The sequence below is a fragment of the Dipteris shenzhenensis genome, chromosome 3, assembly GCF_047967505.1.
Source record: "Dipteris shenzhenensis isolate YYH24624 ecotype China chromosome 3, Dip_SZ_1.0, whole genome shotgun sequence".
Taxonomy (NCBI): Eukaryota; Viridiplantae; Streptophyta; class Polypodiopsida; order Gleicheniales; family Dipteridaceae; genus Dipteris; species Dipteris shenzhenensis.
The window spans coordinates 20,258,383-20,271,055 of NC_141598.1; the positions used below are offsets into that span (position 1 = coordinate 20,258,383).

Here is a 12,673-nt window from a genome sequence, read left to right on the forward strand (position 1 = left end):
AAGAACAACAAGTGCACGACATTGCAGGAGGCCATGACATATGCGCGCATATATGATGATACCATGGCCGGTACCAAGGCAACCACAGTTACCGAAACGAGTGGAAAGAACAAACGCAAGTTCTTTCAGCATACGACTGGTATTGCGGAGACGAAGTCTACGGACAACGCCTCCAGGAAAAGCTTAACTCCAGCCAAGAATGGTAAGGCCCGTTTCCTTCGCACTCTCAGGCTCAAGAAAGAAGGCCGATGTTTTTATTGCGAGGAGCGGGGCCACACAAAGAATGAGTGTCCTAAGCGGAAGAACCAAAAATTGGTGCTAGGACCGAAGCTCCAGGCGGGTCCACGTACCGCAGCCAAGGGAGCCAACCAAGTCACGATGACAGGTATTTCAGTAAATGTCATTACCTGCCCCCTTTCTTGTAATTGTACCTTTAATACTTCGTTGTTTGGTTCCCATGATCTTTTCCGAGTTTATGGAGAAGTTAGGGACCAACAGGTTCACATTCTCTTTGATCCGGGCAGCTCTCACAATTTTGTTAATTACAAATTTGTGCAGAAGATGGGGCTGTCCACAGTACCTAGCGACCACACCTACGAGGTGCAGCTTCCAGCTGAGAAGCAGTTTTGGGATCGCAAGGTTGAAGCGCTTCCCATCCGGATTCAAGCCTACACGGGAGCTCTCACATGTTATGTTATGCATCTAGAGCATGTAGACTTGTTGATCGGGATAGAGTGGTTTAAAACCCACAATATTCAGATCGGATGGACGGAGCATACGCTTTCTTTTGTAGACAAGGACACCCAATTTTGTATTCAGTGTGATCAAATCCCCCCTTCTCAGGGGCCTATTGTATCTGCGATGCAGCTTCGGAATATATTACACAATTCTCATTATGATGTCTATCAGTGTGTTTTGATTCCACTTTCTTCATTTGTTGTTTCAGTAATTAACAAGAATGAATTAAGTGTGTTTGAACACCGTGAATTGAGAATGTTGTTAGATAATTTTAAGGATGTATTCCCCGCTCAACTGCCGGAAGGTTTACCTCCAGAACGGGCAGTAGATCATCGCATAGACTTAGTCCCAGGGGCTCAACCTATCAGTGTACCACCTTATAGGATGAGCCAGGTAGAGGAGGATGAGTTAGCTTTACAGCTTCAGGATTACCTGAATATGGGCTATATTCGCCCAAGTAAATCACCTTGGGGTGCACCTGTCCTCTTGAGAAAGAAGAAAGATTCTTCCTGGAGAATGTGTATAGATTATAAACGACTAAATAAAGTCACAATTAAGAACCGCTATCCTTTACCTCGTTCTGATGATTTGATAGACCGTTTGGCCGGAGCAAAGTATTTCACTAAGATTGATTTGCACACGGGTTATCATCAAATCCGTATCTATGCTAAACACATAGATAGGACCGCATTCCGGACTAGGTATGGTCATTACGAGTTCCTCGTATTACCTTTTGGTTTGACCAATGCTCCTGCTACTTTTCAGCAGATGATGAACGATTTGTTCAGGGATTTTCTGGGCAAATTTGTTGTAGTGTTCTTAGATGATATCTTGGTATATAGTAAAACGCTTGAGGATCATATAGGACACCTTCGGGTTCTCTTACTTGTTCTAAGACAGCATAAGCTTTTTGCCAAGATGAGTAAATGTGACTTCTTTATGAAGGAGATCATTTACTTAGGACACAAGATTTCTTCTGAAGGTATTAGCATTGATCTGGATCGTATCCAGAAGGTTTTAGAATGGCCTATCCCTCAGACTGTGAAACAACTTCGTTCTTTCCTAGGATTTACGGTATTTCTTCGGAAGTCAGTGCGTGATTATTCACATATCACGGCACCCTTAACCAACATATTGAAAGGTCGTGGACGCAGGTCTACTCAGCCGATCCCTTGGAATGATGCAATGAACAAGGCTTTTGAAACCTTGAAGTTTTCTATCAAGGAAGCACCCGTTCTTGCATTACCCGATCCTATCCGGCCTTATGTTTTAGAGGCCGATGCGAGTGATTATGCGATTGGGGCAGCTCTATTCCAAGAGGGCAGACCTGTAGCTTTCGAGAGTAAGAAGCTAGACGACACACAGTATCGTTGGCCCACACTTGAGAAGGAACTTTATGCTGTAGTGTATGCTCTCAAGGTTTGGAGACACTACTTGTATGGTTCAAAGTTCCTTGTATTGACTGATCACCAGTCAATTAAGTATGTGTGTGATGGATCAGAATTGAGAGGAAGGAAAGCTAGATGGGCAGAGTTAATGCAGGATTTTGATTTCGAAATACGTTATCGTAAGGGTTCGTTGAATAGTGTGGCGGATGCCTTAAGTCGAGTTAAGTTTGTAAATGCTTTGTCATTTACGGAAATATCCTCAGACCTATTTCAATCCTTGAGAGGGCTATACGCAACTGATAGTCATTTCAGTTCTTATTGGCAGAGAGTCCAGGATGGGAATTCCATGGTTGACCAGGACTCAGGGATTGTGCCACCTAGGATACAGGCGGCAGGAGGTCAGTGGATGATTAGGAACGGCTTGCTGTTCCGGAATGAAAAGATTTGTGTGCCTGATGTATTGGACCTTAAATCCAAGATTCTCTGGGAGTGTCATGATGCTCCTAGTGCGGGACATCCAGGTATACATAGGACTCTGTCTCTTGTGAAGCATACCTTTTATTGGCCTAAGATGCGTGCATTTATAGAGAACTATGTAGTAGGTTGCCGGGTTTGTCAGGTTACTAAGGCTGAACGCCTTAGAAGCGCGGGCTTATTACAGCCTTTACAGATTCCAGGTAATAAATGGGAAAGTATTTCCATGGATTTTATTACTGGTTTGCCTCGAACGCGCAAGGGTCATGACTCTATTTGGGTCATAGTCCACCGTTTGACAAAAATGGCTAGATTCTTACCTACAAGAACAACTATTTCAGCTGTTCAGTTGGCTCACGAGTTTGTGGACCACTTGTTCAAGCTGTATGGTTTGCCATCTGACATAGTCAGTGATAGGGACTCAAAGTTTACAAGTAACTTTTGGACACTTGTATTTGAGAAGTTGGAAACTACTCTAAGTATGAGTTCCTCAGATCATGCACAATCTGATGGCAGTACAGAAAAGGTCAACCAGTTGGTTGAAGACATGCTTCGGGCATATGTATCTAAGAGACAGTCTTCATGGGAAGATTATCTACCTATGATTGAATTTGCTTACAACAGTGCAAAGCATACTAGTACAGGTTATAGTCCTTTTATGCTTATGTACGGGTTTCAACCTAAGTCACCAGTTATGGTTGGATTAAAAGGGATTCAAAATGATGCTGCTAAGAATTTCTTGCTAGATATGCAAGAAATGTTGCAGTTTGCCAAGGAGTCTATTAGAAGTGCCCAAGATCGGGACAGATTTTATGCTAATAGACATCGTTCACCTAGAGACTTCTCTGAAGGAACGATGGTATATTTGAGAATTCCTAAGGAATCCAAGAGCCTAAGTACTGGTTTGGTTCCGAAATTATCCCCCAGATACTGTGGCCCATTCAAGGTCATTAAAAGAATTGGACCAGTTGCATATCGACTAGAATTGCCTCCTGATGTTAAAGTACATCCAGTCTTTCATGTCAGTAGACTGAAAGAAGTATTGGGTGCAGATGATCAACTTGTTTCTCCTCATGAGATTATAGAAGTTACAGATTTAACTTTTATTCCTCACGAACCTGAGTGTATTCTTGAATTTCGTGAAAGACAGATTCGAAATCGTACTATCACGGAATACAAGATTAAGTGGAAGGATCGTGTTGAGGAGGATGCAACATGGGAGACATTACAAAACCTCCAAAGAACATTTCCGGATTTCTTAGCGAACTCAAGAGTGAGTTCTTAGAGGAGGGGGAGTATGTCATGTGCACGGATTCGTATCTGACGTGTACTAGGTACACAGAACTAGCTCAGGTTAGCCTGGGGAGGCTTAGAGCTAGGCAGGCTTGATTCTCGGGTTGAGTGGCAAGGGTACGAACTATTTATAGGTCTTCGCTATTTTTGGCGCCGGGGCCCGAGTCTATAAAAGAGGCCCAGGGGGTTCAGTTCTCAGTGTGCAGTTGGGAGCAAGTCTCGTTCCCAAGTGCTAGGTCTGATCCTGGATTGTGTCGCGGACGCGCGCCTGCATCTTAGCGTAGCCCAAGGCCCAGTGGCAGATCCAGGGCTTCACAGCGCCACCTGGTGGTATGGGACACCAGGCTGGTTTGGATCTGATTGGGAGTTCGTGCCAGTAGCTCAGCTCGTGGCTCGGAGGGGACATCTTCTGATTCGGGATCACATCCCGTAGATGTCACGGTTGGGTGGTGAGCAGCCTGCTAGATCTGATGTTGTGTGTGGTTGTTTTGCAGATCAGGGGTTTCAGGAGTGCTGGGACGTGTCAGAATACGTCACAGATCGTGACACTGAACAACCCAAAAAAGGGCTGTCAAAACTCAAGAAAGGGGAGAGCACAAGCACAGAGAGGGAGAAGGTCAGCACGAGAGTGGAAGGGTGGAGGCACGCTGAGAGGAGGCGGCAACCAGAGAAGCTAGTGGCTATGAGCAGTTTGAGCAGCTAAAGTTGTTAGTTGGAGTATCTTTATTGCATTGACCTTGTGTCCACATTTGTTGGGATGCCCTTCGCGCTAAACCTTTCTTTGGAGAGACCCAATAGTCATGAATCTAATACCAAAGTAACAAATACATAGGCTATGCTTGATTCTTCATCTATTTTTGGTTTAGATGACTACCACTTCTGCGGTCAATTGGATGCATCAGTGTGTAGAATCAAAACATTAAAGTTTAAAGGACATCAGCACTACACAAGCATTGGTACAAACCGCAAATACCCCCTTCCCTGGAAGAATATTTATTCCACTGGTCGCCAAAAGACTAAAACTAAAGGCTTGTTCCAAGATCCAGGCCACTCCTCTAGGCTGGTTGAAGACAGTGAGGACCTGGCTCCCTAAGTGCTGCCAGGTTGAACTAACAGGCCGTTCCAATAGACCTCCTACTGCTGCTCCAAGCGTAAGCTGAACTGCTGTTCCAGTTGATGAACAATGAGGTGGGAAGGATCCTCTTTTATAAGGCGAAAAACAATCTCCCAAAACTTGACTTGTAGGCATTGTAGCAATGAGCAATAGGGCTGCAGATGGCTCACTCCTAGGACTGTTACTCTCTGACTGACAGGACTGCAGATGGTCAACTCCTAGGACAGACTGACTGAAAGGTCCTGGCCCAAGTGATGTGGCCTGCCAAGTGGCACTTGTGTAGGTTAATTGTGCTCCTGAAGTGTGATGGATAAATGTGAGGGAAGCCTGAAGTACTAAGATCAAAATACTCATTCATGGCAGATACTAGCAAATCAAAACCATCCAATGTTGTACATATAGCCTGCCCACAGTCGTGTCTATATGTCTACATGAATTAAAGTGTAAACACTTTTAAACTCCTGTTGCGTACACAAAAAAGTAAAAAATAATACAAGATCTGAAGGCAACTGAGAAATGGTAAGTATACGAATTATTTCTTACTTCCCCAAGATACTTCTGAACAAACTCAGAGCCAACTACACGGATAAATGCAGCAGTTGTATGGTGGGCAACAGCTTTCGCCAGCATGGTTTTTCCTGTCCCTGGTGGTCCATATAACAAAACCCCTCTTGGAGGATCAATGCCAATCTGCTTGTACAACTCATGATGAGTTAACGGAAGCTCCACCGCCTCACGAATTTCTTGCTTTTGGATATCGCATCCTCCAATATCCTGTCAACCAAAAAAAGGAGGCAGCATTAATTAATGGAAACATGCCTGCCTGCTGCAATTTTGAACATATAAGTATGTAACACAAGAATAGCAAGAGATATTCACCCTTTGATGGTAACACGATCTTACCCAACATTCCACACTTGTGTTGATAAAAGCAAGATGTCAGCTTGAGTAGTGATGCCACCCTAAACACTTGGATAAAAATGACCTTCAAGCCATCATGATATACTAGTAGTAAGGGATCCAAGACATACATGTTGGATGCTAAGGCACTCCTTAGAACTACAGCTACCAAAAAAATTATGCTGGTGACCAGCCAAGAAAGGGAAATAGAAATATGAACAATAGGCTGGCCGCTGAGCATAAAACTCATAGAATTCAAGCAATGTCATGGTAACACACTCACAACACTGTAGTGTCAATTGGGACAATCACACTTGCATCCTGCAAAAAGTATATTGTACTTCAGGAAGCTTGGAGCATATTTGGTTGCCATGATCTACACTACTTGCATCATTTGTCAACTCTTTTAATACCTAGAGCAGAAAGCACAGTATGAAATAATCTGAATTACTGATCGCAAGTTTTATCTAGATTGCAGACCAAGTCATCAAAACTACATTGTTACTTGATGAAGCTTGGAGCAGAAAGAGCTTTACACAAAATGAACGAGCCCCAGAATTCCCACTTGCATCATTCTTTTACTGTACTGTCACTCTTTCAGTATGCAACAGTCCAAATTATTAGTCTCAAGATTCATGTAGTGAGCTCAGAAAATTATTTCACAAATACCCCATACCTATATACCTAGATGAATCCAGGAACATTCCCAAACTCATCCTCTAAAAACACAACATAGTTCAGTTTCAATATCACGATAGTCACTCATAAGATTGAAAACATAAACTCCATCTAGCATAGCAGGGACCCCATACCTAATTTGAAAAGTTTCTGAGGTCTAGGATCGTACATTACAGCACCACTACAAAATTCACTACACTTCCAGAGAGGAAGAATTGACAGGTTTTGGTACTTCAATAGATATTCCTCAACTTGCAATGATCTGTTGCATAGAACAACATCGGTATTTGTGTACGTTGTGGATTTCAAACAATTACCTATTCCTGTCATGCTTTTCTCACGATAAACAACCTATTCCCAATATGATTCTCTCACAAATAACATGTCAACTGAAGTGCATTTTCAAACTTGAGGCGATGAACACAGTGAATAAGTGAGGATCATTGCAACTCCAAAAAAAGGTTGTCATAAATAAAGATACAGCCATACATTCAAAAAGAGCTTTGTAAGAAAAAGGCTCTAACTTAACAACGTTTTATCAAAAGGATCATTACTAGTATAGACATCTCTCACAAACTATTGCGCATACATCAGCACTGTGGAACGTCTTGCAGTGATATTACCTCTAAGGTCTCTGCCACCATCAGTGTACCTGCACGGCTAAATCATCTGTCTGTCATCGGCCTGATCGGCTGAACAGGCAAACCAATTAGAATTAGCTGGATGTTCTATCTTGTTGAGTATTTCCAGATATGTGTGTTCCTCTTTTGTTCATCGTGCAATTCTGTTTGGTAGATCAGAGAAAGGATCGAGATCCTTAACCTGTCAATTCTGCTGTGAGGGTAAGCGTAGGTTTGCTGTCCTCAAGGTACAAGAGACCCTCATTTACAAACATCCTTGTCATGTGGGAGCAAAAAGATGCTAATCCTATGACTCAAAATGTGGTGCAAACCTCAAGGTTGCTCACGAGAGTATGTCAATCTCTGGTTTTGGGCTGGTCATGCAGACCACCTTTAGGGCTACCTCAGGCGCCTCTAGGACCCATCCGTGGGCCAACACTCTGATCAGTTGGTAGATCAAGTAATTGCCCATATCAGCTGAACAGGTGACCAAGTCAGAATTAGCTTCTCTTCATTCTGCTGGAATGCTTAGTCAGACAAAGTGCCAGCTGGCAAACCTTGGTGGGTTGGCCGACCTACCGCCAAAAGGCGAACCCTGGTTGGTTGGCCAGCCAACAGCCCATCCCAGCTGGCCTCTCTAGGGATCGCCCTTTAGGCCTCTAAAAGCCCCTATATGAGGCATCAACCACTGGGCTCTAGCCCAGCGTCCATTGGCCCTCTTCTCCAGCGCATATGGCAATCTACAAGGCTTATGTGCCCACATGTGCACCATAACATTCCCCACATGGACTAATTTACCATGCAGCATGGGTCATAATAGAGCCTAGGACGAATTAACATCTGTTACCCATGTGTCAGCCTGTGCTGCCCACGTGGCAGCCTCTCTTTCCCCATTGCACCTACAAGTGTCACTCCGTGCCGAACTTGTCATTTGGGGCTAACAGGTGAGGAGGGATCACAATCTCCCAACATTGAATTCTTTTGTATCTTGCCAATTTGGTGCAGCAATCATCTTTTGGGTGTGCTACTTAAATGAAATCTATTAAAGTATGGTCTCCTAAGTCTCTCTTGTGCACGTGGATCATCTTCTATCCTGATCTTCCTTGTGGCCTCTCACATACACTTGTATTTGTGAGGGTGACTATCATAACCATCCCATATTCAGAGTATGCAGACAATTGTTCAGCACATGGCTCATGGTCATTTTGGCAAACACACTAGACACTAAACCTCCTTGCGATAAAGTTGATACTTATTACAAAATAAGACCTCACGTACTCGCACAAAACTAATTTGTAGATACGGGTTCCTTAAAGAGGCGGATAGCTTAGTCCTTCCTTGTGCACATCTAGTGCAGAATCTGGACATTCAGGTGACTATTAAATGAGATAGAGAAAGTACATTGTACGTGACATCTGGCTTTTCTGATTGCGAGAGGAGGGAAATGCTGGAATCTGCCTCAGGGGGCAAAACGTCCACCAAAGCGTTCGAGTGGCGGTGCAGAGCCACAGATGCAGATGGTTTCAATTGTTCTCTGTCAATGGTACTGAGAACTCTGACGTAGTAGTTGGAGCCGGTTGTTGAGCCGACGATTCCATTGTTCTGATCAACCATTTCCATAAACTGTCCAATAACGAGGGGAACAGACTGAATGCGCTTGACCTCCTCTTGAGCCCGCAAAAGCTCGCGCTTCAGATTTTTCTGCTCGTCTTTTACATAATCTTCCTGGATGTCCAGAAACTCACGCTGGCGTTCCAGGGTCTTCACCCGAGTGTAAAGATCGCCGTCCTCGAGCTCTGAGAAACCAATGGAGTCGGGCTTGAAGGGAGGAGGAGGATCGATTGTCATCGTTTCGGTACTGAAGTCGAGCAGAGCAACAGCCATCGCAGAAAACTAGAATCGAATCCCAGAAGGACGAATTGAAAGGTATGCAACCTTACAAAAACACACACACACACATCTAATGGGGAACCCTGATTAAATTCATCCCACTCGACTTTGTAATACCAAGAATGGTAGTTCTAACTTCTATAGATGTGCTATCATCACTCCCATAGCAAATTCAAGTGTCTCCTGAAATAATTGAGACAACCATCTACAAACTTAGCATTCTAGAAGCTACTTGGTCACAAAATTTGTGTTCATGAAGTCCAAGATAATAGGCTTTCACTTTGATTATGATGAATGCATGATGAAACAATAATAACATCTTTGCATCGCATCGCTAGGCATAGCCAACATCACAAACAATGCATTCATTAGATTTCTGACTTTATCAACTCAACATTAATAAACATATAGTAAGGAAGCACGTTGAAGAAAAACGGCATGCATAAAAGTTTCTAACCTTTTTGCAACATAGATTATTCTCAAGTTGCAAGAAGCTTACAACATATATTGGCATGCTAAGTTGAAGAAGATTGTGCGTTTCACAAGGAAAGTTGTTGAAACATGTGAAATACATAGGCTTCCATCCTAGCTACCAAAGGCAATGCACTAAAAAGGCACCTCATGCAAAAATCCAAAATCGAAACAAGCTTAATAGTCACCACTAATTTTCAAATCCTACCTTCATTTGCTAATAAATTATTGGTTTGGGGTTTCCTATTCATTGGCAATCAAACCGACAAACTTGAAATTCCAACCGGAAATTGACTGGCAATATAACAAAAACGTCTAAAATTTTAACCAACCAGCTAGATGCTAAGTTGAGGCTGAGTTGAGGCTGAGTTCAAACCGAGGTAGTGGCCAAAACACAATTTGGAGGATGGCCGCCGTTGTGATATATACACACACGATGGCACAACAATAAAACCATTTATTACCAATGCTATTTCATAGCTTTGTTGTGGGCCCTCTTGGTCATGCAAGACTGTTTAGTGGCTGTGTTGGGGCCACTTGGGTTTAATTCTTGCAGTGGTTTTTATTACGTAAGAATGTTTAGTGGCTATGGTGGGGCCACATGGGTTCAATTCCTGATAGTTGTAACAGTTTTTCTTGGGTAGAGAGAGGATGACCGTCGCTTAGAGGGGGAGTATTGCTAAACAAACATGATGTCTGTCGGCCATATCTATGAAACCCATGCCATGATGGGTTTTCCCCCATCGATGAATGCCATGATGGGTTTTCCCCCATCGATGAATGCTATGATGGTCGTTGCCGCCAGTTGGATCACTTTTCTCCTCGCCGCTGTCTGGACCTGACCAGAGGCTCTCTTTTCTCGAACGCTAGTCACGCGACCTAGGGACCTTCTTAACATGTCAAGCTTTTGTTTTGTTTTGAGAGTCGGCTTGTTCTATGTGAGGCACTTACACCCACAAAGCATCTCATAGAGAGCTCTTCCCCCGGGCCCCTACCAAATGTAGCCACCTTAAGTGTGGATTTAGTGCTATGAAGTGGAGAGTGCTAATGTGTAAGTTCCCCCTCATTTTGATGTGCGAGACACCTATCTACTCCATATAGAACACTACAAGAAAATGGGTCTTATTTTGAAACTCTCACACATAAAAAAGCAAGTACTTTGGTATTAACATCAATATAAGCGTAAAAAATGTAACATGTAGCATTGATATTAGCACCATTATAAGAGTTGAAGAAAGCATAAATATAGTACAAAAGGCATATAGACAATGTTTCCAAACCCCAAAAACAAAACGAAGGGGGAAAGGGGGGTAGATTCAAGCAAATCCTTTATTGATGGCACTATGTTTACATTGTCTGTACAATATGGTGGGCATCGTTGTCGTACAAAATGTCCTCTCCTTGGTCCTCTCCCATGTCCTCTTCTTTTAGTTCAAAGTTGTGTTCTTTCACATGACCCTAAGCCACAAGTCCTTCCTCAGTCTCTTTATATGCATCCTCTAAGAGTTTTATCCGATTTGAACTTTTGCTTAATAACCATATATTTAAAGGTTTTACTACTTTTAGATTTTAAAGGGTGCAAAAAAAGTAAAGCATGAGAGTGATCATGGCTTTGAGTACTAACATCGATGAAGAAGCCATTAAGCTTCTTGCCTTCCTCCTCTAAATACTAGATGAGCTTGGGTGTCCCCTTTTGGAAAGCCATAAGATCCATTTTGCACTTCATTTTTTCTTCTTACAAAAGCATACTTTTGCAAACATAATCTATTTGGAATGTACATCAGCATCATATGAAGAGGTAGGAAACGAGAGAACTTACAAAATAGTCTTAAAATTGATCTATGCCACCAAGACCCAAGTGTGATACACTTCACTTTTGTAGCGTCTTCTGTTGCCTCCTTCTATTGTTTGAATTTGATTTTACCTCCTTCTAGATGAGATCCCATTCAATATGGGGTGCATGAGGGCTGTGTGTTGCCTCCTTTAATTGTTTGAATTTTATTTTAACTCCTTCTAGATGAGATCCCATTCAAGATGGGTGCATGAGGGCTACTTTTGTTGATAAGCTTTTATGGCTACTTTTTGGATGACCTCATTCCTATGCTTAAGAGTTTGTGCCATGCTTGGCACAAAAGTGTCACCCATGGGCAGTTAGTGTGAATATAGAATAAGGGCAAATTGCCAACAAAACCTCAAACTCAAGCAAAGGTGAGCTCAAAAATAGCTCCAAAGGGTCCATGGCATATGCACAAAGCAAGGTGTTTGATTGCCAAATTAAATGCATTTCCAACCAGACTCAAAAGTCAACGCAGGCCTCCCAAATCCCACTAGCCACCCAACTATCAAACAAGCACAAGTTTGCATCCATAAGGACCTAACTTAGAAGTCATTATTTAAATAGCCTTGATGTGTCCCCATCTAGCTACATAGACATGAAGGCCATATTTGTCAATGTTTCAGGGCTCAAACCAATGACTCAGACGTAGAAGTAAGATCCTCATGACTAACCTTTAATGATAAAATCTAGCTATCTGATGATAATTTTCCTTTGGGGATGTTGCTCTATCTGGACATTTTCAATTGCTAAAGGCCTTGAACAACCCTTCAACAACTCAAGATGCAAGATCTAATATCCACACCTACAGTACTCAGTTGATCAAATTGCTCTTAATCACACTAGAGACACCATGAATGATTCCATCAAGGCAATTGCCACTAGAAGGATCCATTCTTGGAGCTTAGCTCATCATCAACCAAGGTGATGTCCAATTAAAGACATTTAAGCCTATGCTATGTTAGAATTTTCACCCAAATCTCATCCCTCTTCCTTGAGAAGGGCAAGGAATGCATAGACAAGATATAATTCCTAGAGTTCCACTCCACAAATGGTTCACTATTTTTGCTCTCATGCTCATCGATAGCATGACTAAGTGCCCAAAGGCACTTTGACCACCATCAATGTTCATCGCTTCTACTTTTGGGCTTATCAATGACGTGATTGTGTGTTCAAGTATCGTTTGAACCAAAAGGAGTTATAGGAATCTCTAGTTCAACACTCATCATTCCTCTCATGCTCGTCAATGGTATGACTAAGAATTTAAGGGTTG

The 12,673-nt window shown here is 42.7% G+C and overlaps 1 protein-coding gene across 1 annotated transcript in view; it reads right to left on the bottom strand.

Annotated features, from left to right (window-relative positions):
• The window catches only part of LOC147903492 (26S proteasome regulatory subunit 6B homolog), a 31,863-nt gene extending 22,701 nt beyond the window's left edge, over positions 1-9,162 (bottom strand). Inside the window, exons 1-2 of the mRNA XM_087372501.1 lie at positions 8,607-9,162; positions 5,551-5,781 (exon numbers count right to left, since the gene is read on the bottom strand). Of these exons, the coding sequence (XP_087228627.1) occupies positions 5,551-5,781; positions 8,607-9,089 (714 nt within the window). The 5' untranslated portion in view covers positions 9,090-9,162. The remainder of the gene's footprint in view (positions 1-5,550; positions 5,782-8,606) is intronic.
• Positions 9,163-12,673: the final 3,511 nt, after the last annotated feature.